General features: G+C 41.7%; 1 protein-coding gene across 4 annotated transcripts in view; it reads left to right on the plus strand.

Moving 5' to 3' along the window:
- cacna1ia (calcium voltage-gated channel subunit alpha1 Ia) overlaps positions 1-25179 on the plus strand; it is a 130250-nt gene that overhangs the window by 76090 nt on the left and 28981 nt on the right. For all 4 annotated transcript variants that reach the window (XM_044050397.1, XM_044050396.1, XM_044050398.1 and 1 more), the window contains exons 6-18: positions 3570-3729; positions 8074-8413; positions 8645-8737; positions 11693-12017; positions 12273-12679; positions 17791-17942; positions 18391-18576; positions 19950-20067; positions 20213-20368; positions 20606-20696; positions 22110-22264; positions 22793-23533; positions 24398-24498. In XM_044050397.1, the coding sequence (XP_043906332.1) occupies positions 3570-3729; positions 8074-8413; positions 8645-8737; positions 11693-12017; positions 12273-12679; positions 17791-17942; positions 18391-18576; positions 19950-20067; positions 20213-20368; positions 20606-20696; positions 22110-22264; positions 22793-23533; positions 24398-24498 (3025 nt within the window). The remainder of the gene's footprint in view (positions 1-3569; positions 3730-8073; positions 8414-8644; positions 8738-11692; positions 12018-12272; positions 12680-17790; positions 17943-18390; positions 18577-19949; positions 20068-20212; positions 20369-20605; positions 20697-22109; positions 22265-22792; positions 23534-24397; positions 24499-25179) is intronic.

Genomic DNA, 25179 nt, shown 5'->3' on the forward strand with positions numbered 1-25179 from the left:
CAAGCATTAACAGCTAATGGTAATTGTGGGTAATGGCGATTTAGATAAGTAGCTATAAATCTACATTTTTTTTACCGATGCATGTCTTATGATTATTAAAGGAGCAATTTCAGAATGTTCTTATTTGCACAGTGTCTGATGACAAATGTCTCCCACTGCACACAGACATTATGTCCTTGTCAGATGACCCCGACTTCCTTCTCCCTGCAATATCAACTTGGGTTAAACAAACCACATAAACGTTGAAACTTTTCCTGAATAAGTTACACTCACTGCGATTGACTGTCTCTTCCACTTTTAAGTAATAATGAAAGAGTCTGCAGCAAATGGAGCTGATCGCACAAAAATCACATTGCCTAATTCACTTTGGACCGTGGGGACAGATACTGTAGGAAAGTAAAACGTGGAAAGTAATTGCAAGTTTTTTCAAGAGGGAAACTATAAAAAGGCAACAAAATTCATTTCAGAGCTGCATAAATGCACTAAATGAAGCCTTGTGTTAGTTAATGCAGTACTCATACGACCCAGATGTAATCAGCTGACGGCCAGCTATTGAATCTATTAGTCATGCTCTGATCACAGCCACTCCATTTGAATAACCAAAGTCATTTCTCATGTACTCCTTGCTACACCAATGCTGCCTCACACTGCTGCTGCAGGAAAAGCTTGGTCGGACTCCATCCCAGCCTCCTCCTTTCTAGATTGTCAGGTTCAAAAGGTTCAAATATTTTAGAATGTCTTGCTTGGGCTCACTCTCATAGGGGGGTTTCCGGCATTGTGCTCCAATTGGCTTTGCATGCAGCTTATCCAGGGTGCATTTAAAGAGTGGAGCCACCAGCACCAAGTCTAACATTTCCAGTTGTTGCAATTAATGGTTTGATTAAGCCTGTAGGGCCAAAAAAGGCCCATTTGCAATTTGATTCCACCCATGGTCCTTTGCTGTGTGTCTTGCCCCTACATATGTATATATGTATATGTATATGTATATATATATATATATATATATATGTATATGTATATATATATATATGTGTATATACATAAAAAAATTTAAAAGAGTGATCCTGAATAAATAAGAACATTAAGCTACACATAGGATGTTTAAGGTTCAGATAGAAATGAGGAAATAGAGTTGATAACACATTAGATACATTTTCTTTCAGCATGCTTTCAAGACCTTCTGCGGAAACCCCGTCTTTGTTTCAACACAATATTTGTGACACAAACAAACGCAAATGCAAATTTCTTCTTCTGTGCCTTCAGTGTTGGAATTAATGTCACTTTTCTACACGCGTTGATTGAGATGCTTTCCAGGTGAAGCCATCATCAGTGAAGAAACTCCAATTTGTCAGACAGCCATAGCAGCTCTGATAAAATATGGACGTTAATTGCATCACTGTTCAGTTGGTGTAATGAGAAGATAGTGGGTGCAAGGACAAGTACACGATTTGTAAACAAATCTGTTTTTTTCTGATTACTTATCACAGCACATGCATGCACGGGTTTGTTAGCATATCACATATATTGTGCATGAGCCCGCTCTTTCTACTACTTCCATTTCCTGTGTTTGTACAGTAAACGCTCTCTCTCTCTCTCTCTCTCTCTCTGTACTTTGAGTGTTATTGTTTACTCTGTTGTCAGTTAGGGGCATGTAATGAGTGTGAGGTAGCCAGATTCCATCCCCTACCCATGACCCCATTAGAGGTGAGGAAACACGGGGATAGAGCTATTTGTTCTTTGTGTTGTTAGATTGCGACTGTGTCCACAGATACACAGGGAGCACATGAGCAAATCCTGACCTCACACAAACCTCAATTTGTAACCCTCCAACCAAATGGCATGTGGTTGGAAACTGTAGAAACTGAAACGATAAAGGGAACAGGAGAAGGAAAGAGAAGCGAGGACCATGGGCAGGTAGCTGTAAATGTGTTGCCATTGTGGTGTAAGGGGAGGCATCCATCTTTATCTGGGGACACCAAGAACAGTTGGTAAACTGGTGCAGCGAGGAGAGAGATGGTGCGGAGAGGAAAAGGAGGAGGAAAAAGGGACCAAACAAAAAAAGATGGGATAAAAAATTGTTTCTCAATTTCACAATGTTTTGTTTGTTATCCATTTTTTCTTTCTTTCTTTCCCTACTGCCTCCCATTTTCCAGCACACCCTCAGGCCCCGTTTCATCCGCGCTCACCCTCTCTCTTCCTTCATCCATCTCTCCCTCTCTTCACCCAATTAGGCCTAATGGAACAGTGGCCTAATGACAAGGACCCTGGGGAACAAACACATTTAGACTCGCCTCCAGCCGCCACCAGAGACACATACACACCAGTAACACTACTGCTCTCCATATAATAGAAGTTGGCGAGATATATTAGCCAGTGGAGGAGGAACTCTGTGCTCTTGTGATACAATTTCCATAAATTCCAAACTTTTGATTTTGATTGTTTTCTACTTTATAATCGAAAAAAAAAAAAAGGTCCACACATTAATGCCCTGGTAATCTGCAATTCACTGATCTTTGAGCCTCCGCACACTCAGGACTGAACAACAAATCAATAAAAACATTACAGAAGTTTAGTAAAAAAAAAAAAAAGGTGCAGACTGGGCCGATTCATTGAAGCACAGACATGAACTCAGAAAAATGAGTGTAAGATTGAGTCTGGACATTTTACTGAGTTTGGTGTTCACAACTGAAGAATATGGATGGACCTTGTCTAGATCAGATTTGTTCAGAACATTCAGCACCAAGCAATATATATACATATAGATATAGATATAGATATAGATATTTACGGTATATCTATCTATCTATACATATATATATATATATACATATACATCTATACATATATATATATATATATATATATATATATATATATATATATATACACTCAATATTTGTGCTGACATAGATTTGTGTATGTGAGTAAACTACAGGTGTTTGCATCCCGCCTGCAAACATCATCTACACGTGGGAACGTTGTGGACGCTGCTGTCGCTCACTCTTCCTCTCGCATCTCACTCAGCTTCTCACCTGTCAGTCAGTATGTTGGCAGCTCTGATACACTGTTGTCTTCATGACATATTAACCTACTGTGGAGCTGTCATTCATGAATCACAGCACTTCTGAAAAACACACACCTCTCAGGTGTCCGTATGGGGTTGCTGTGGTTTCATAGGTGTCACCCCCCGCTCTCTCTCTCTCTCTCACTCTCACTCTCTCAGTTCAATCAGTTGTCATTATGTCACTAATCACCATCTTAATATGTCTTAATGTGTCAGCCACAGGTGATAAGGTCATCATTATTCGCTTGCAGTTCTGCAATTACTTTTCATCTAATCACGAATGAGACCTTAGATTGCCCAATTACTCTTCTGTGTTCAAGGGGTGCCTTTTTTACTTCTTTAGATGTGTGTCTTTGTGTGTCTAAATGCAATACTACATTTTACCTTGAAAGTTTCTCCAAGCATAAATGCTGGCCCCTCTGTGGATGTGGAGTACGCAGAATATTCTGTGAGTTCAGTGCGGGTTACGCAAAGCCGTGATAATCTATTATTGATTGTCTGACAGGTCTGCGGATCCTGGTGAACCTGCTGCTTGACACTCTGCCCATGTTGGGCAACGTGCTGCTGCTCTGCTTCTTCGTCTTCTTCATCTTCGGCATTATCGGCGTGCAGCTGTGGGCGGGGCTACTGAGGAACCGCTGCTACCCTGAGGAGAACTTCACCCTGTGAGTTCAGCATTTAACACAACACAGTCTTTCCCACGAGCAAACATGACCAATAGTTGGAGTTAACGTTACGACGATGAATCAGCACGCCTAACATTTTTCTCAGTTGTATGATGTTATAGTGGTACTTCATTTAGATCAACATATACAGTGGATTATTACTTCCACATGGATGTCACTGTCTTTCCACAGCTACAAAGCAGCAGTGTTGCTTCTAGTGTGAGATTAAGAGTTGTATTAGTTTCTAGTTTCTTAGCGTCATGCCTCCATATTTATGACCATACAGGGCGGCATCTCCCGCTGTGATTGTGTCTGTGTGAGTGACATTCTCAAGTGTTCACTCCTTGATTTCATGGCATTCTCTCAGTTTCCTTCTTTTGTGCTGGCATCAGCTCACTAGAAAGGCATGTTCCTCTGATGTGTGTGTGTGTGTGTGTTGTAATTTGTATATAAGCCATGCACACTTGCTCCGTGCCTCAGTGCCGTGGCTGGAAACGCTGACACAGCTTATCCTAATGACATATTTATTGCCACATGAAAGGGGACATGTGTCAGCCAGCACTGTCCTGCCTGCTTTGTCCTCACTTTAAAGTTGACATTCAAACTCCAATAACCTCTCTGGAAATAAAGTCATGTGTTTACTGTATGTTGTTAGATTTTATCTAACAACATACAATAGTAAGCAATCCTGTACTGAACTGAGGGCATTTAAACAGTAGTATTATTATTATTTTTATATATAAGCATATTATGCAGGTTTGTCTTGCGTGTTGAGTACTTAATTAGAAGGGTCCTTGAGCTTGAGCTTGAGGACTGTTATGCTAAGTGAAGGGCTAAGATTAGCTCTTAGAGGTTACAATGGAGTGGAATAAAAATCCCTGTCAAGTGCAGCATTACATCCTCCCTTCTTTCATCCCCACCCTCATCTCCCCGTGTCTTAATCCACTCAATCCTTTTTTGACCAAGACTCCAATTAGCAGGTCCTTTCCATATCTCAGGCCACATCCACACTGCTGTGTTGTTTTGTCCTGATACACCTGCAGTCCACTAGACCAAGACACAGTGACCTGCATTGGCTTTCAGACTGATTGTTACCAGCCACAGCTGGACCATCAGCTGTGACCAAAAGGCTCCATTTAATCCTTGTTCTATTTCACCTTTGTTGCTTCTTATTTATCGTACTTTCTGAAAGATAGCAAACAACTGCAGAGACAGATTCAGTTACCTGTACCTGAATGATCATGTTATATACGTTTCCAGGTGTGTGTGTAAGATGACACACCCATCTCAACACAGATAATTTGGATGAACACATAGTGGCATGGATGTATAGTCTGTTAATTGTCTTTGGCTTCTTTTACATACAGCTCTTGAGTGACTATGGAGACACATCTTAGCTTCTTTATGACAAAACAAATGTTGTACTAATGCTCCCAGAGAGCAGGCCAGTGGCACTTCAAAGGACATTTTATAATTTGAAGAGGAACTTGTCCCCTGTTGCTCTCTGTTCCTCCTCCTTTTACCATATCTATTTTAATATGCTGGCTCGTACTTTATGCCTTTTCTCCATTGCTCTAGCGTTGATTCTTCCCTCTGCCTCGCTTCTCATTGGCAGGTGTTTTCTCAGTGTGATGCCAGGTGTGGTCTCATGCTGTTCACTGCCAAGGCACCAGCAGGGGGGCAACAGCCTTCATTCATGCCCCACTACTCTGATATGGGTTTTCGTTTTCTTTTTCTCCCCCTATGTCTTTATCCCTCTCCCCTCTGAGGACTATTAAAAAAAAAAAAAAGGACCATCGTGAATGCTGCTGAAAACATTGATATACTGTTTTTTGTTTTATGTGCATCTCTGTCATCAGTCAATTGAAACGGAATTGTGTAATCTTTATCCTTACTGTAAGTTATTGCAAGCTCAGTGCGTCTTATATATCGGTAAACTTTGCTTTGCCGCCAAATCAATACTTGGTTTTTATGCAATTCTCAGTGGAAAGTGGTACAGCCTCATGGGGCCTGACTATCGATCCTGGAATTAGCGAGCATACATGTGTGTTGTGCGAGTGGTTCTGAGGTAAAATGGGCGATTCTGCTCCTATGCATGTCAGCACTATCTATTTATGGTATTGACCAAAGGAGACAAGATGGGATCAAGAGAATTAGAGAGGAAAGGAAAGCGGGAGATGAGTGTAGTTGAGAGTTTAAGGAGTGGTGACAGTATTAAAGAAAGAAGGAAGAATAAGAGCAATTAGAGGATTAACAAAATGTCTCAACATCGGCAAATGAGAGGAGGAAAGTGTGTAAAAAGATGAAGAGGGTCTATTTAAAACACAAAGAGAAAGGACTATACAAATGTGCTTATACCGTATGTTGCAGGCAAGTAGCTCAGGGTAAGCAGTGCATGCAGTTCACGGGGTTTTCCTTCACCGGTTTTTCCTCTTGCAGAAGGCAGAAGAAAATGACAGGAGACGGATACACTCAGAGAAAAAGTGCTGTGAAAAATGTGAGAAAAAGAAGGGTTGATGCCTGTGATAAACGGAGAGAGTGTGATTTGTAAATGGTGAAGGTCAACTGACCTGAAGTGTGTGTGTGTGTGTGTGTGTGTGTGTGTGTGTGTGTGTTCAGTAATGGGCCTATTGATGGAGAGGGTCTATTTTGTTCAACACACTCACACACACACACACACACACACACACACACACACAGAAGGACGAATGGTGGTACAGATGGACGGATAGATGGATAGATAGATGGGTAGATGAGTAGATTATAGGGTTGACGGATGGGAGTAATGACGGAAAGATGATGGATGGATCTTCAGATCGTGTCAACCAGTCACATTTTCTTAACTGTAAAATGTATGTTATTACATTTGACAGGAATCTCACTCACTCACTCACTCACTCGCTTACTCACTCACTCACTCGCTCACACTCTCTCAATCTGCCCCCCCTTAGTTTACATGATCAAACAAATTGTCTCTAGCTAAACACTCATCTCCAATGATGTGCTTGTCAGTTGCTTAGTTAGCCAAGTAAATGCCATCTTCATTTAGTCTGTGCCTGTATTTTTCATGACACATTACCCAAAGATCCTCATGTGCACATGGAGAGAGGGCAGTCTCATTTTTTGTTTTGGTCTCAGACAAGTTACATGGACCTCATTTCATAGCTCCCCTCCAGTGACTTCTTGGCACTCATTAAAAATGTACACTAGTAAAGATAATTTTGCATCTCAGAGAGTGACTGATGTTTCTCTTCACCAATAAGTCCCAATCATGTTATGCTCGTGTGTTCAGTAGATAAATCAGGGCAGCAGCACAGAACTGTTCCTGTTTCATTCTTTCTGCTATGAGAACCGAGGATTTAGTCTCTTCCAAAGCCCTGTATCTTATAGCTACCGAGTTAAACAAATCTGAACTTGATTTTCCTGTTGTTTACCTGGATCCTGAAGCTGAATAAAATATTGTTTATTTTATTTTATAAAAGACGATGGGGAGCATTGAGTAAAACGTTGGTAGATTTCATCGGAACGGCTGCTAAATATTTCATTTCTTTCTCGTTTGTATAAGTCTGAGGTTTGAATGAAAATAGAGCAAAAAAAAAAAAGTAGAACGCACTGATGATGGCTGTGTGGAACACTTTCACCAGGACTTTGTAGGGGATTTCATAATAGATGCATTGGTTTTAACCCACCTGAACCGTTTCCAGACAGGAGCAAACAAAATGAAAAACATAGGCGGTGAGGCTATAATAAATTTTTTTGACTTACAAGTTTCTGTAAATAAACAAATAAATAGGCCTTTTACGTCATGTAAAACAGAGGTGTTGCTTGATTTTGCCTGAAACTCATTTTGTCTTGTTCTGACCAACTAGCGACCCCACCATTTTACATTGTTCATCCCTGTCAGCATGCACTTGGTTTGCTCCTCTGGCTTTAAGGCAGTGTTCGCTAATTCACTGCTCGATCAGGCGTTTGTCTCACTCTCCAACACAGATACTGTATGTGCTGTCTATTTAATCGCTTAATACGGTCAACAGCTGTACGTGACAGCATGTTTAATTTAGACCATGGAAACAGAGACATGTAAAACATGAAAAAGATAGGATATGTGTATGTGTGTAACTATGCACTGTAAGTGAGACTGAGGAGATAAAGGAGACAGCTCATGCACTCTGTGAATGTAGGATCATTTGCTTTTCTGTATCCACCTGTTTTCTCTTAATGATGCATTTAACCCACATGCTTGGGTGAGTACTTGTAAAACAGCGCTCATTACACATTCTCTCCTCCGGATTCTTCTCTTCCATCCCTTCCAACTTTTGGTTTCTTTCCTTGTCCTTACCCCAGGTCTTCAGGTATGGCTCTGCCGACGCCGTACTATCAGCCAGAAGAGGACGATGAGCGGCCCTTCATCTGCTCCCTGCCGTCTGATAACGGCATCATGTCGTGTTCGGATGTGCCAGCGAGGCGCGAAGGAGGCCGCACCTGCTGCCTAGACAAGGAGGATGCGCTGCACAGACAGGCTCTCGGCCTGACTCTGGAGCCGCTGGCCAATGGTAGTGGTGCAATGGGTCTGTGTATCAACTGGCATCAGTACTACACTCGCTGCCACACAGGGAACAGTAACCCACACAAAGGTGCCATCAACTTTGACAACATTGTCTATGCCTGGATTGTCATTTTTCAGGTAGGATGCTTCCTGGTTTCTCAACGTAATATCATATTATATGAAGTTTATTTATCTAAAGAAGCATTTGTAGATTTGTATTAAAGGAACCTTGAACACTTTTATATTTTTTATTACATTTAAGATATTACTCCACCAATAAAATCTGTATTTTGTCACTGAAAAGTAAAATGATCGTCCAGTTTCACGAAGTTCACTTGTTATAACCTGTTCTTGCATCTGTGCTCCCAGGTGATCACGCTGGAAGGCTGGGTAGAGATCATGTATTATGTAATGGATGCCCACTCCTTTTACAACTTCATCTACTTCATTTTACTCATCATTGTAAGTAACAAGTATTACGCAATTATTAGTAGTATAACAATCTGAAATAAAGTCTGACGATTACACAACTATAAGTAAAGAGTGAAATGTAGCTGTAGTCATATACTCTGGAGATGAAAATCCCTTATATCATTTCCAATACATGCAGACATCAGTGGTGTCCTGCTGTCAATACATTGAAGGATTCCTGGGTGTTAATAGACTTGTGAAAATCCATAGAAGCATAAAGGACTGTTCACAATCAATATCTGCAGGAGAGCGGGAAGGAGATGGATGTTATTTAAATTGTATTTGGTGGTAATCAAGAAGAAAGTGGAAGAAAATGATCATGGACAGCCGAAAACTGCAAGACCGTGTATTTCCAAAAGGAAAAAGAAGGGGGAAAAAAAACATTTTATCAGCCCATTGCAGTGCCAGATGGTGGCACAATGAACATCATTTAATTCTATGTTCACACTCTGTGGAAGTACAGTAGAAGTCCCAGAAGTAGACCACAAGAAACACACTAAAAACTGTTTTAGTCGCTTGTAAAGCTTGGATAGAGAGCAAGAAACCAACTGAGGTGAGCCAAGGAGATCAAAATAAAGAACAAAGAAAGAAGTAATGTCTAATATATATATATACATATATATATATGATGATGATGATGATAATAATACTATAATCACAAGCCTAAGAGTTTAATACTTGAGCTACATTATATTTTTGCCACTCACTGATTCATGCTCAAGTTGGCCTTGAAGTGAGGTTATAATTGGAATCATGACTGCAGCTGTAAATGTCATCCCTGTTTTGGCAGATGTGACCAGAGGTTGGCATTAGCAATATCACCACCTTTTAGAAGATATAGTAGTTGACATGGTGTCACATTGCAGTGTAATCAACTTTGCCGGCATTTTGCTGCTCCACTGATCAGAGTCAGAGCAAGAAGACTCTATGAGCGGACTAAATGAAACAAGCTTAAAGAGTTCTTGTTTCCTCTGAGGTCCTCAGAGGTCACTTTGGCGATTCAGCTCCTGAGTACAATCTCTGGCTAATGTCCAGTCAAACTGATGCAAGAACTCAGCAGGAGAAACTCTGGAGGATTCACAGTGAGTGTTCTGCTTCCCGTATGCTTAACCTCACACTGATCCTGTGGAGTTTCTCCTGCTGTTGTGAACACGTCTCACTGTCTGTTGCGTTTGACCCACAGTATGTTAACAGCATAGCGGATAAAGAGCTCCTTTACACGTAGAGCACCTCATAACTGCACAAACACTGTGGTCGGTTGTTGCCGCACGTGCCTCCTAACTGTAGCTCCCCTCGAAGGCTTCAGTCTGTTTGACTGTCGGGACAGTTAGGGGCCTACGAGAGGCGTTGGAAATGCTTTAAAATAAGTTTTCAGTCAGAGATTTGAGGTTCTGTTCATAGTCAGGGTCACCTTGACTTTATCATTCTTCAGTTTTGTTGTCCTTTCTCCATTCAAGCATTTTTATTTATATTTTCTAATTCATGCATTTGCATCTTAAAGCTTCCAATACACTGGATTTTGTGTGTGTGTGTGTTTTTGTGGTTGTGTGTGCAGTCATGTGTATTTGAGCGAGAGATGATATTTTTTTTTTACAAAAATGGATGGTGCAAGCTAAGCCTGCCGTATACATGTCCGAATGTGTGATCACACATACTTGTTGTCAACGTGTGTGTGTGTGTGTTTGTGTATGCACACATGCATAATGCAGCGATGGTGTGAATGGTCATATCGGGCTGCTCTCCCTCATTATGCACAAAGCTGTCTTCTGATCACAGGCACAGAATAGACACGCTCACTCGCACAGATGTAAGGCTGGAGGTAAATCAAAGCCCCACACACCTGCAGACCTGCTTTGACCCACAGGCCACAGATGGGCATCTCTCCTCCCTCTCTTTCCACACTCATACACACACACACACTCTTTCTCTCTCATGTACAGTGTATTTTCCCTCAGTTCTGAATATTTCTAGGGTTCCCGGCTTCTCTCTCTCTTCATCTATCACCTTGATTTGTGAATGAAAAGCTTTTGGTGTAGTGTCAGAACATTTGCTTTCTTTATATATGTGGATGTTTTTTGAAGTGTGTGTCATCTCAACGTGTGTCTAAAAAAAAGTGGGAGAGACATGTTCACATTTGTAATGAACAAAAAACCAACACTCGGCTACAAACCTGCTCTTCCACCCGCTCAGCATAAGCCATTATTGATCTAATCACTGTTCCATAACCAGCTTGAAGACAGCCAATAAAAGCCATTTCAACAGTGTTGTAGTGATTCCCATTACAGCCAGTGAAAGGGTCAGCCAGCACATGCACTCCTTGTTTTTCTAACCCTCGTCTTAAAAGACAATTTAAGTTGTGGTTTGAAAAGAGAAATAGTAAAAATGTGTTTTTGACAACAAATGGCGCACATATGGCATTAGATTAAAAAAAAAAAAAGAGATGTTCATTTGGAGTGGAAGAGAAAGTAAAGTTGGACTCGGATAATAAAAAGAAGGAAAAGAGAAAGATGGCAAGATGCTGAACTGGTATGTGTTGCCTCGGTCTGTCTGCTCAAATTAGCCTTGGTTTGGTTGGGAGCCAACATTCAGAGACCTTTAGCATGAGTGCTAACATTTCTGCAGGGTGATTGGCACATGTTAGCTGTGAGTGTGTGAGCTTGATGAAAACATTTTTTTTCCAAGAATTGTCTCATGTTTTCATGTTCTTTCCTGTCTGATGAATGAGCAGCCAAAGGCTAATTATTTATGCATATTGTTGTTTTTTTTTAATCTTTACCCACCCCTCATTTCTACAGCTCGTTATTTTGGCTTAATATATGCCAGATTATCTCATACCCCGTGCGTTTCATTCACTAGATGCACTGGCTTTATTTTCACAAGTCACACACTACGTTTTATACCTCAATACACTTTATCCTAACTTCCTTTTGTCCCAAATCTCCACAGATTGGTTCATTCTTCATGATCAACCTGTGCCTCGTGGTTATTGCCACCCAGTTCTCAGAGACCAAACAGCGGGAGCACCAGCTCATGCAGGAGCAGAGGGCACAGTGCCTCTCCTCCTCCACTCTGGCCAGCATGGCTGAGCCGGGAGATTGCTACGAGGAGATCTTCCAGCTGGTCTGTCATGTCCTCCGCAAGGCTAAGAGGAGATCGGCAGCTTTCTATTACACGCTGAGGGGCAAGCCCCCACCGGCTGGTGGAGGCAGGGGCAACAGGCGCGCTGGAGGGCACATGAACGGAGAGCGTCATCGTTTGAGGCACCCAAGATGTGAGTAAGAGGGCCTCAGTAAATGTCATGTGAATTACTTCTATTTATTTGTCACTTAACCTTGACTTTTTCAGACAAGTGGAACCGCGGAACAGAATCTGATGACCACCTGAATGCTGGATGAATCAAAATATATGTAGCCCATGCGGCCTCTGCTCGAATTTAACATAATGTACAGTCCTGTATGTTTTGCATTGCAACTTAAAGTGAATCCAGAGCCATATTGAATTAACTCCTGTCACTGCATCTCTCCAGCATCCACTTGCCCACACCAAAGCAAGCAAGAGCACGTCTCTCAGCCAGAAGCCAACTCCATCAGTCTGTCTGTTCCTCAAAACCCAGAGGACTGCCCTATATGTGCACTGTCACTGAAAGATGGAGGCGAAGCTGTGGCAGACTCTGCCAACCACCAGGAAGACGAGGAGGGCACTGTAAAGGAAACGGACAAGGAGGAGAACCACTTGGAGGAGAAGGGCGATGAGGAAGGGAACAAGAAGAAGAGGAGGAGGAGGAGGAGGACATGCTTTGAATATTGTCATGACCTTTGGAGTGGTATGAGAAGGAAACTTTGGGGCATTGTGGAGAGCAAGTACTTCAGCAGGGGCATCATGATCGCGATTCTCATCAACACCATCAGTATGGGCATCGAGCATCACAACCAGGTGACATTTTCTTCACAACTGTAAATGTTTTCAATGTGCCAAAACACACACACACACACACACCAGAAGCCAACACATCTCCTTGCTTTTATTGTGCTTTTATTGTTATTCAGCACATGTTGTTGACATTGGGGTATTCCAGAAAGGCAAAACATCTTACTGCAATATTAAATGGATAGATTCAAAGTATCTTTGCAGACACGTGTGCTGGCATTTACATGGTAGACACATGATCACACTGGCCTTTGTCAGGAACAGAAGAGAGAACTGGTTTAGTGAAAGGTTCACCTAATACCATCTACTCCTGCTTTAATGTCCGCTGCGATAGAAAGAAAAGACACCGTCACAATGTGACTCTGATCAATCTTATCACAACATATTTTTCCATAAACATATTACAAACAACAACATCTCTTTGGTAAGTGACACCATGTGAAAGGGATATCAGTTATGTGCCAGTACCTTATACAGACACACCTGAACTATTGCTCTGCAGTTTGTTTGTTTGTTTGTTTGTTTGTTCGTTCTGTGTTCCATTTTATTCTCTGGGATTTTGGTAAATGCTGAATATTTTGGAAGCCGGTAATTACATCAGTGCCATCACTGTAGGAATATGAATTGGCCAGACAGACAGACTGCAGTGTCAATAGTGTAATCATTTTTCTCCTCTCACTCCCACAAATCACCGCAGCCTCATCAGACAGACCGCTATCACTTCTGATGAAGCATCGCCGCTAGAACTATCATAATAGCAGCTGACATTCAGGAGGATGAGTGTGGGCGTGGAGCATCACTGCTCTGCTGTCTCCTGACAGAGGTGTAAACATTTAGCCTGGCGGCAGACAAAATGGAGCTGGCTTTTAACTTTGGCCTGTGTCTGATGTCTGAAACTGAGAGTGGGTTAAGCCTGTCAAGAGTAAACACTACATGCATGTGTATGCATGCTAACACAAATGCTGTGTGTGTGGTTAATCACTTTTAACAGAACCACCTAAAAAAAAAATTATGTTTTGATAATGCACCAGTATGTAGAAGCTCTTCAACAAAATTATATTTTTAATGCTAAAATAAAATTATTATTCTTATCCATGAATGTTCAAATTTACTGTTTATAAAAAAAAAACAGAAAAATTAAATTAGTAAAACCCATTATTATTTCTTGATTAAGATGGAAAATGATAGTTATTTGCTAATCATTTCTGACTTCTCAGAGAAGACCAGCGTGTCAGCTCAAATTTGATTATAAAAAGGCAAATTCAATTTGTTATTTGCCAAATAAATAAACCATAACATTTTTAGTTCTTTTGAAAGATTTCTAAAATATTTACTGTGTGTTGTCCCGTAATACATTTGTTAAGCTCTGTGTATGTAGGTACAGGTGCATTCATACGAAGCAGTTTTTTCGTTTCCCCCTCATTTCTCTTCTCACTCCTTTTCTTCTACTCTCTCTCTTGTTAATTCTATATCCATCACTCTCCCCTTATGTCCTCCATAAATCCCTCTGTGCACTCATCTCTTCCACATTCCTCCACTCCTTTTTTTCTCTCCGTCTCTCTTCCTTCCCTTCTTCCTTTACCCCCAAGTGTCTTATCTACTCTGACTCTGTAGTTTTACCCTGTCCCTCCTCCCTCCCTCCCTCCCTCTCTCCTTCTGTCCGTCTTATCCTCCTACACCCTCTTTGACGGTGTTCAGAGTAGTTGCTTTCTCTCATCGAATGAAGACTCTAAAAATAAACAATGGTTGTGGGGGAAGGAAAGTGAGAAAGGGGGAAGAGCAAGGCAGATGCCGGTTACACAGCAGTTTTCAGCTCAATTCCCCGTGTGATCCGTGTGTGAACGCGTGTGTATGTGGAAAATGTGTACTTTTCCCAAGCATATACACATACGCACACACACATGCACGCAGGTGCTTTGTCTGCCGTTTGAGTATTTCTCCCTTCACAGTTTTCCTAAGCTGGCACAAAAACAGTTACACAAGTGAGTGTTGCTTTGCAGATGAAAATGTCAAAACTTTGACAAACAAAGTTTTTTGATATCTTCCTCAGTGAAAAATGACTTTCCCTCTTTGCAACACACCCAGCCGAGGAGAAATGTTCAAGCATATTGTTTTTTTCTTTTTTGTTTTGTACATTTGCAAATTTTCACAATGATGTTTTATGTTGAATTTGACTTGTGATGAGTGCGTTCATGTCTGGATGCTTTTTTTGTATGAAAGAAATTGGCACATTGTAATTTAGGCTTGGAAGTTGTGGCACATTCATTCATATCTCGTGTATAAACAACAACATACTGAGAGCACACTTTGATGGAGAAAACTGGATAAAAACAATTAAATGCTGTTCTTTAGAAGCCAGTGGTGATTGCTCTAAGACGGCAAGGGGAATTCAGCTTCCCCTAAAATGTCAAATGTGTTGTATTTACATTACAATACTACACGTGTCCAATTAGAACGTGTCACTAGTTCCTTCGGAATCAGCTGTTTGTCACAGAAGAGGTTTTTTGAGGCAAAATAGTGACTTCCAGGGAAGCTCAGCTCGGCCTGAAATGAGCTTCCCGTGTTTCAAAGACCAGCAACCGCGGCTGTTTTAGAAGCGGAGTAAAGGAACCAGGTAGAAAATAATGGATGAGAAACATACACAAGAAAATGAGCAGAAACATGATTGGAAATAAGAGATGATGGGGCAAGAGGAAGGAAAGCAGCGAGGAGGGAGAAAGCAAGGGGGGAGCGTTGAATGGTGGTATTTTGAGTTCAACTGTGATGTCATTTGATGTGATGGTTCTGTCAATAGTGCTAAATCTCATATTCCGTGTTTATTCTGGTGACGAGTCGGAGAGTTTTGGACATAGGTCAGAGTCAGAGCCGAGAGTGAAGGGATTCAATTTGTTTGTGTCCTTTGTGTCTGTGTATATTCAAACATCCCATCCTGCTGCAACTCGTCTACATAAGCTCTATTTTAACATTTCTCATGACAGGTGGTCCATCAATTCCTCTGTACCTCTGTGTGTGTATATATATCTATATACATAGATATATATATTCGCATTTTGTGCTTAACATTGATTTTTCTTTACAGTGTTTTAATGCATATATAATTCAATTAAATTAGATTAAATTACATAACATTTTCTCCCTTAATACATCAACATAAATCTCACAAGATCACTTGTGTCAGAAGACTCCTAACTCACATTCCTCTATTCTCATATTCATCAAACATGTAACTTAAGCAGATGTTCACATACACACACATACACACACATACCCGTTTACTGATTATTTTGTTTCCTTATTATCGTCACGTAGTGTCTGCATTTTCTATCCTCATATAATGTAATATGTCATCGTGTTCTTCCAAGTCTGCCCCATTCTCATAGCCACAGTATCTTAAGTAAGCCTCAAGGGAAATACTTCAAAATTGGCACAAACCTCCACTTAATATGGTGTTAGAATTTAAAAGTCAAAGGTGTGTCACAGTAACACCACAAAACATTTTTATGGCCATAATTCGGACAATATCTACACTAATCATGACAAAGTCTTCTACAAGTATTTAATATGGTTTTATTTAAGAGGTTAAAGGTCTTTCTTCGACCTTTTGAATAATGTTCTCAGAAGCACTTTTTCTGGATGTTATTTGGGACAATTACACGGGGACATTGTGACCATATTTCCTGTAATTAGACTGCAGGCGTGGGGCCATGCTGCCGTAAATCTAGTGCAAAGGTGATGTTATTTTTTTTTTTTTAAAATCTAAATCAGAACCCAATGTTTTTTCAAGATGGCAAACTAACCTGACCCAATTCACAAAAAAATAAACCAAGCAATCGGTGCATATAATAATTTGATATATTATAATATAATGTAATTTCTGCATAATATATCATATCTAACTACTTAACTATATATGTTATTTCTGTAACACTTTATATTATATTATTTTAATCACAGCCATCTCCAGTATATGCTGCATATGTTTCAATTAATCTCATAAACTTTAATTTGATGCATGTGTTATTTAATGCTGCTTAAGTAAAAGGCTATAAAGTCTGCACATTTATTTGGCAACCTAAAAAAAATGATTCCCTCAACCCATATTATGGTTTAGTGTGTGAATGACAGATCTTAACCAATCTGTAGTCCACTGATCCGCCCTGCGTCTCACGACTGAGCCCAAATGAGCCTCAGTAGAGTTTTTTCAGGCTGGAGCATTGTAGGCTGAAACCAAGCTCATGAGATATAGGATAGTTTTGTGAGATTATTTCCTCCCCCCCCCCCTCCCATCCCTTTCTATCATTCTTGCTATTTCTCACCTCTAATCGAATATTACGCTTCCCTCCTCCTCACCCATCATGCTATCCATCTACTCCCATGTCACACTCCTTTCTTTGCTCCTCCGTTGGCAAGGTTCTTCTTCCTCTCCCTGTCTACCTCCTCTGGTCGACGGGAGAATATTGATTGTAGATAGATGGCTCTGCCAGATAATGAGACTCCGAAAAGAGAGAGAAAAATGGATGAAACTAGGCGGATGGAGACTGATTGGGAGGAAAAGCGGATTAGAGTAGGAAAGGGCTAGAGATGTGTTTCTCTCATGGTAAGCTAACTTTGGCGGCACTAACTTGCTATTTCTACACAGGCTTTGAAACTGAAATTCACAGGGGGTATCAGTGAAAGCATCTGATCCATATCGTGCAACGCACACACGAAAATAAATCCAGGATTAAATTAAACATCAATGTGCTTTTCGCTGTTTGCATGAGTTTCTTTGCCAGTTCCAGATAACTTATTCAGCCTGTGTTTGGCACCATGGTCATTTTGCTGTTTGTGTCGGCTGATGAGTTATTTATTTAAACATCTTAAACATCTCCATATGTTTCCTATTTGAAATGATACATACCGGATTGAAGGCCATTTTTCTTTTTAAGTGTCAGTGACAGTTTGAGAGGGAGCATTTTTCAGCAAACAGAAAAAAAATGTCCTGCGTATTTAGTCGTCGTTGTCGCGGGAGCTGTGAGGTTGAATATCAAATCTGTTGTGCTTTGTTCTTCTCGCACCCCAAGTCCCACCTTAATTGTTGTTTTAACTTCTCTGTTTCTGTGACCTCCGCCGCCCAGCCCGATGAGCTGACCAATGTCCTTGAGATCTGCAACATCGTCTTCACCAGCATGTTCACACTGGAGATGATCCTCAAGTTGACTGCTTTTGGCTTCTTTGAGTACCTGAGGAACCCCTACAACATATTTGATGGCATCATTGTTATCATCAGGTTTGTAACCTACTAAATGGCTGCGCAACTGGCATTTAGTCATCACAACACAGCATCGAGTATCTTTTTATTCTTTAGATTAATCAGAATGTACATTAAATGCATGTGTTATGAATTCCTGCAACGAGATTATAATGTGGATGTTAAAGCTCCCCCAGTCTTTGCTTTGTCCACTTTCCATTGGTGCTTTGAATTACACTGCTTCTTTTACATAACACATGTTTAACACAGGAACTGTCGAGCAGCATCAGTCTGTTATCACCCATATGGATTATGATGCAGAGCACTCACTAATTCCTTTTTATCTCTCCCCATGTTCCCTGATTGTGTCTCTCTCTCTCTCACTATCCAAATGCCCTCTTCTCCTCCACATCCCACAATTTCTTATTATCTCTGTATCTGTCACGGTTACACGTGCGTGTACACAACCGTGCAATTCGACATGCAGTGTGTGTGAGATCATCGGCCAAGCAGACGGCGGTCTGTCAGTGCTCCGGACCTTCAGGCTGCTGAGGGTCATTAAGCTGGTGAGGTTCATGCCTGCGCTGAGGCGGCAGCTGGTGGTGCTGATGAAGACCATGGACAATGTGGCCACCTTCTGTATGCTGCTCATGCTTTTCATCTTCATCTTCAGGTAAAGTTTAGAACAAGAACGTGTGCAGCAGGAGAACAGATGTGAAACTGTGGATAATGATAATTGACAGATGAGCCGCCTAACATGGGTATAAATACATAATAAAAGCATTAAACATGAGACGTTCCATGAAATAAGACAGGCTTTAGGCCAAAAAACAGTGATGATCTATAAATGATCAGCTCGAGACTGATCTGAAATTACACTGGTGTAATGATCATTTGGCGCGATTTAAAATGTACATGAATGTCTTTGCTCTTGACTGTAAAAACCGCGTTAGCGATACACCATTAGCGATGCTTTGCTCTTTACATCGCGAGTTCAGTGATGAATCACACCGATCATTGTAGCGGCTGTAAAATCAAAGTCGTCCTAACATTTTGAAATGATCCCCTAAACTACATGTGTCCCTATACGACGAAATGCAGCATTTTCTACCTAAATGAACATTGCGATGTTGAAAACTGCTGTTTACAGGAACACCATCGATCACTTTATACCAGAAAATGTCCTAAAGGGGTGACACATACAAGCTCCCTTCGCCAACCATCCTATTTAATGTCATTTAAATAATTGATTGCAATTGTTACAAGATGAATTACACTATGTTGTATTCACATCGTGACTGATGAGTTGTACAGTGCAGCCGTGCAATTATATTAACTCACTTCTGCTCAAATCTGTGTGTGTGTGTGTGTGCAGTATGTTTACCTGGCAATCTGCCTCTTTTAATTATACAGCGCAGCAATAAAACAGTAAGTGTATCGAGAGTGGCACCAGAACTTTTAGCCAGCTAATGCTGTCCTTAGCAAGTGGCACTTGGCACCCCGCCACTGTAGCTTTTTGGGGGCAGTTAATGTACGCTGCCTCTCAGCTAAGACTTAAACTTTTAAGACCTCTGCATAATCACTATAAAAGAAAGCAGTGATGAATGATGGCGAGACATGAATGAGGAAAAGAAGCCTCGACTGGGTCTCGCAGCCTTCGAACAACTGCAAACTGTCAGTGAAAGGTAAAACACACAGGAGAGGAAATGGGAATATGAGCGACGTTAAATTAAACTTTGAAGTAAATGGTAATAGGCATTTGTCTTGAGTATACTGCTTTTGTATAGGTGGCTACACTTGTGTATATTTTGACATGAATGTGTGTGTAATGTAGTTTATGAAAAGGGATAAGGCTTCTTTATTGATGATTTTGACAGAATTTGATTTTATCTTTTATGCCATGTTAAGCAGATGGGTCTACTTGTAGTATACTTTTTTTGGTTCATTATGAAAATAGGGGTCAACACCACAGTCTTAACAATTAATGGAAACACTGAATGCACTATATTCTTATGTGGCTGTTTTTTTTATTTTTGTGTGTTGCAGTATCTTGGGGATGCATATATTTGGCTGTAAGTTCAGTCTGAAGACAGACGCAGGAGACACAGTGCCTGACAGGAAGAACTTTGATTCCCTTCTCTGGGCCATTGTCACGGTCTTTCAGGTACAAATGTGTTAAACACAATTTAAACCCTTTCTTTGTACGGCCTGAGCAGATGTGCTTGAGCATGTGCACGAGATTTGTGTCTGTGTGTATTCTCAATATGTGTGTTTTCCTGTGGTCTACGCTATGTGTCTTTGTGCTGCAGATTCTGACTCAGGAGGACTGGAACATGGTGTTGTACAACGGCATGGCGTCCACCTCACCCTGTGCTGCTCTCTATTTTGTGGCTCTGATGACTTTTGGAAACTACGTGCTCTTCAACTTACTGGTGGCCATCTTGGTTGAGGGTTTCCAGGCTGAGGTGAGATGTTTTCAACTATTTTGGCATCAGACACTAAGCAAATGAATGAAAAGTTATGTGACAAGGGATAAACTATCTGACCCAATCAATGGCAATTTGCTCGCACAATTTGAAGAACAATAGATTTCAGCTCATTTCATCATTTGCTTATCCTTGATTGTTTTTTCGACACTTCCCTTTCTCTGTACCTCTTTCTTGCCCCACCATCTTTCTTGCTGCTCACTATCCTCGTTACAGGGCGATGCAAACCGCTCTTACTCAGATGACGACAGATCTTCCTGTAACTTCGAGGAGAATGATAAGCAGAAAGACTCTCTGCATCTCTCAGGTACTGAATGCCTCTGGCAGTGCTTTCACACCGGCTAAGACAGCATGATTCAGATTGGGGCTCTGGTTCCTTTCCGAACCTTGGTGCTCTCAGTGAAACCAGCCTGCATTAACACCGTTTAAGCGGAATGAAAGTTCCACTGGCTTACGTCACGAACAAAGGCTCAATGCACAATGTTTGCAGAAATAAACACGGCTTCTGCAAAGTGTTCCTTCTGTTGACCAACTGCTGATGATGAGGAGATGTAGAACTAAAACTATGCTGCCTAAAACAACTTTAATAACACACACACACACATATTTATTGGTCATTTTGCCATACGCACAGCAGATGTCAGGTATACAAACAGCATCCATCAACAACAGTGCTGTCACACACATCACACACCCAAACAATTAGTTTCCCAAATTCAACAGATCTATTAAAGTGCTTTACTTATTATAATGTGGATCCTCACACACTGAGATTCCATGATTTGTTTCACAGTTTGTTCAGCGGTGAAATGACTGTTTAGCTCAAACGATCTGCTAGACCTGCTGGTTTGGAGTGATGACACCTGATGATGACAGCCTGTCTCTTCTTCACCATGTGGGACTCACAGATCATCGCCATGCACACACTGCGCATGTTGACAGTCTTATGCAGATTGTTTTTATTTTTTGCAAATACAGAAAAATACCAAGTCTTGGCACAGATAGTCGCTTTCCAAGAAGCATCGATTAACAAAACCTGCATTTTCTTGTTAAAATGGCCGCTGTGAAAAGAAACGTATTGTTTTAACACTAACACTATTTCCCCAGTAGTGACTATAGTGACTAAAAGGGCAAAGCAATAGCAATCATTTCAGGAAGTTTTTGATTTCCGCCTCTGACATCAAGAACATTGCTTGTTGTCTGATTTCAACAATCTTTAATAATGCATGCCTAATGCCAACACTCCATCCACCCTCTTGCTATTCTCCCTGAAGGCATAACAGAAGTGAACTCACCAGAAGCCAGCCGAGGCATCAAGCAGTAAAGTGTAGCATTTAGCCGCACACTGAGCCTCTGGTGATCACTGTTCTCAGCCTAAACATACTGTACCTTTTAAATGTTAACTTACGTGAACGCAACGCAGCGATGTGAATGAGTCTTGGTAACTATTCCACCAAAACACATATTTGAGAATGGACCACTGGCTTTATCTATAACAACGTAAATGAAGCGCCGTCCATGACGTTGTTTCAAGACTGATGTGCAGCAGCAAAGAATAAGCAAACAAAATGAGTGAACGTCATGTTCTTGTTTATGTCACTGTTGTTTTCAACAATCATCCATCACGCTTCTCGTTTTCCTTACTTTCTTTCTTTCTTTTTTTTCCCATTCTCATCTCATCATTTCCCTCCTCCTTATTCCTGCTCTCGCTTTCCCTCAGACCCCAAGATCTGTACTCTGACTCCAAATGGACACCTGGACTTGCCCTCGCTGCCTGCCGGTTTTTTCCCTGGAGAGAGGTTGACCTTCGCTCTTGGCTCCAGGAAGAACAGCGTTATTTCTCTTGGCAGGGCAAACCTGGAGCAGAGGGCAGTGGTAAGTGGAAATAACTGTAATGAGAGAGGCTGGGAAATAAATAGCTGCTGGTCCTTTTGTTAGTTGCTGGTCGACCTGCTCGCCATTGTGTTTTGATGTGACTGTGTAAGTGTGGGTAGTTTCTCTCATGTCTGTCTGCCCTGTATCATAGGTTTTTCCAACGATTTATTTGGTTCAATTATATTCATCACAATAATGTTTAGCTTATTAAATGCTTTGACCCATGTTAAAGTTTAACTAAGGGCTACTCACACAGATGTACAACGTCCTGTGATGTCATTTGAATATTACTTATACATTCACATTATATAATCCATCATCTTGATTTCCATCCATCCATTGGGGGGTGCTGTGCCAATCTCAGCTGACATAGGGCGACAGGCGGGGACAGATCTCCAGTTACTTTATTCTTCATAATTACAAACAACACAGTAACAACTTACCTTTTTTAATTTTGCTGTTTTTTAAAATCCATTATTGTAAAAATGAGTGCGATTGTCAAATCACATCTCTCTCTTTCTCCCTCAGTATCCATGTCGTGGTTATCACAACTGGGGTCGCACACTGCCTCCCCATCCTCAGGCTTTGTGGGCCCGTCGTTCGAGCTGGAACAGTCTGGGAGGTGGTTGTCCATACTCTTCCTCATCTCCCTCTGCTAGTCCGGCCTTCACCTCCACCTCTGCGAGGCCCTTCTATGGCTACGGCCTAGGTGGCCTCGGAGGGTTGGTCGGAGGAAGCCTCCGCATCCGTGGTCCCCGCGCCTCCTCCTCCCAAAGCCGGCACCAGCACTACCCAGACCAGGATGAGGAAGAGTCTCTTCTCTCCCCCCCTGCGGTGGCGTCTCACTCTCTTCACCTTCCCCACCCTATGCTGCCTGGTCACTTTGTGCCCAGGAGAGACCGCAGAGCTCTATCCCTGGAGCTGCCTCACCTGCTTCAGGTGCCTGGACCCCCACACCCTCCACTGCCACCGCACCACCCGCTGCCCCCCACGACGCTCCATGCTCACCACAGGAAGAAGAGCTTCTCTGGGGGGATGATGATTGGTGGGGGTGGTGGCGGTGGATGCGACGGTCTGGGTGGTTTCGGAGGGACCCACCAAGACTGTAATGGGAAGACCCCTCTCCCTCAGCTCCTCCAGCCCCCACCTAGACACAGAAATGAACAGGCTGGAGGGGCAAACACCCAGAGCCACATGGTGGCTAATGTCTTCCCCCAGGTGAACGCACGCAGCAAGGAACGCGAGGATCTGGATGATGACATTGACTATGTAGGTTCCTATTATGTGTTTGTGGGAGGGAGGTAATTTATTCGTAATAGCATTAGGACAAGCTTATCCATGTACTCACTACACCACTTTCAGAGTCGGAGCATTGTTGTACGTCCCGCATTACACGATGTGCTCATTTCCAGCGGCTGGGAATGAGATTGGGGTTTGTGACCCAGCATAGAGGTGTCATAAAGTCTCTGTGAGGCATGTATTTGCATATCTTACACTGCCAACCGCTAATCACCAGCTGATTATTGGCAATTAGCCACAACTTACAAAACTCGTCTGCGAGCGGATTATCAAGCTGGAATTCTCGTAGTGTGAACAAGGTTATAGGTTTTTACATGTTACATGTTTTCCTCTGTACCTTCCACAGATGCAGGTCAGCATCACATAATTATTAAGGCTATGTATCAATCAGCGATCAGTAAAACATGTGATTCTGAAAATCCAAGCATTAGCTTTTGTGTTAAATTACAAGGTTCTACACAATGCATTAAGCTCGTGCTCTCTTGTGTAGGATCTTCGGGTAATTTGTATAAAGCCTGCACTCATGGGAGTCCCATTGTTTTCATTGTAAACAAGTCTGTGTACAAGAGAAACAAGGTTAATTAGAAAAGACTATTTAGACAGCAGGAGAGAGAGCTATACAGATGGCACTGTTGGAAGATCCTCCACGCTGTTGCGAAGAAGTGTTTCACTTTTGTAAATAATTCACCAAGGAGTCCAAACAGGAAGTTTCTTTTGCTGTGCAATTCAGTTCGTCTTTTTGGTGTTTACTGTGTGGATAAGTTGTGTGCATTGCAGTGTATGGGCTCTGTCTGTGAGCGCCATAATACATAATGATGCCTGTTCTTGTTGCAGAGCTTGTGCTTCCGCATCCAGAAGATGTTAGAGGCGTATAAACCAGACTGGTGTGAGACCAGAGAGGATTGGTCGGTCTTCCTATTCTCCCCACAGAACAAGTAAGTCACTTTAGCTGTGCTTGTTTTCCCTGTTGTACAAAGAGTGTTTAGTGTCGGGTTAGAATGTTCTTTTCTAGCTCTGCAGCCGCTCACACACACACACACACGCACACACACACACACACACACACACACACACACACACACACACACACACACACACACACACACACACACATTATCAGCTGACCACAGTATATACAGTTTCCCACCAAAGCATGGATGGGAAGATTCCGTTCCCCATCTCATCAACAGGAACGATGGGTTGCCAAACTTCCACAGAGAGGGACTACATTAGAGTATCGATCGCCTCCTTGTAAATAACAAAGGGATGTTTCCCCCCACTGTCTCCTCCTTTTAGAGAAAGGAAACATACCTCATTGTTTACCAAAGGCAATTGATTACATTTTGCATTAATGCAGTGATGTTGTGTCAGAATCTGCAGAGCAGGGTTTCATATAGGTGTGTTTAAATGTGTCAACGTATGTTGCATAATAGTTCCGAAATATATTTACTCAATTCTGCTCCTTTTCAGCTATTCAAATAAAGCAATCAGTGGAGATAATTGCTTTTTGGCAGCACGCAATGTCACACGCTTGGTTTTAACACATATTCAGTGTTTATGTCCCAACTCTCTCTCTCTGCCTGTCACTCGCTTTGTTCCTCTCTTATCTCCTCTCC

The sequence above is a fragment of the Solea senegalensis genome, linkage group LG19 (genome assembly GCF_019176455.1).
Source record: "Solea senegalensis isolate Sse05_10M linkage group LG19, IFAPA_SoseM_1, whole genome shotgun sequence".
NCBI classification, from domain to species: domain Eukaryota; kingdom Metazoa; phylum Chordata; class Actinopteri; order Pleuronectiformes; family Soleidae; genus Solea; species Solea senegalensis.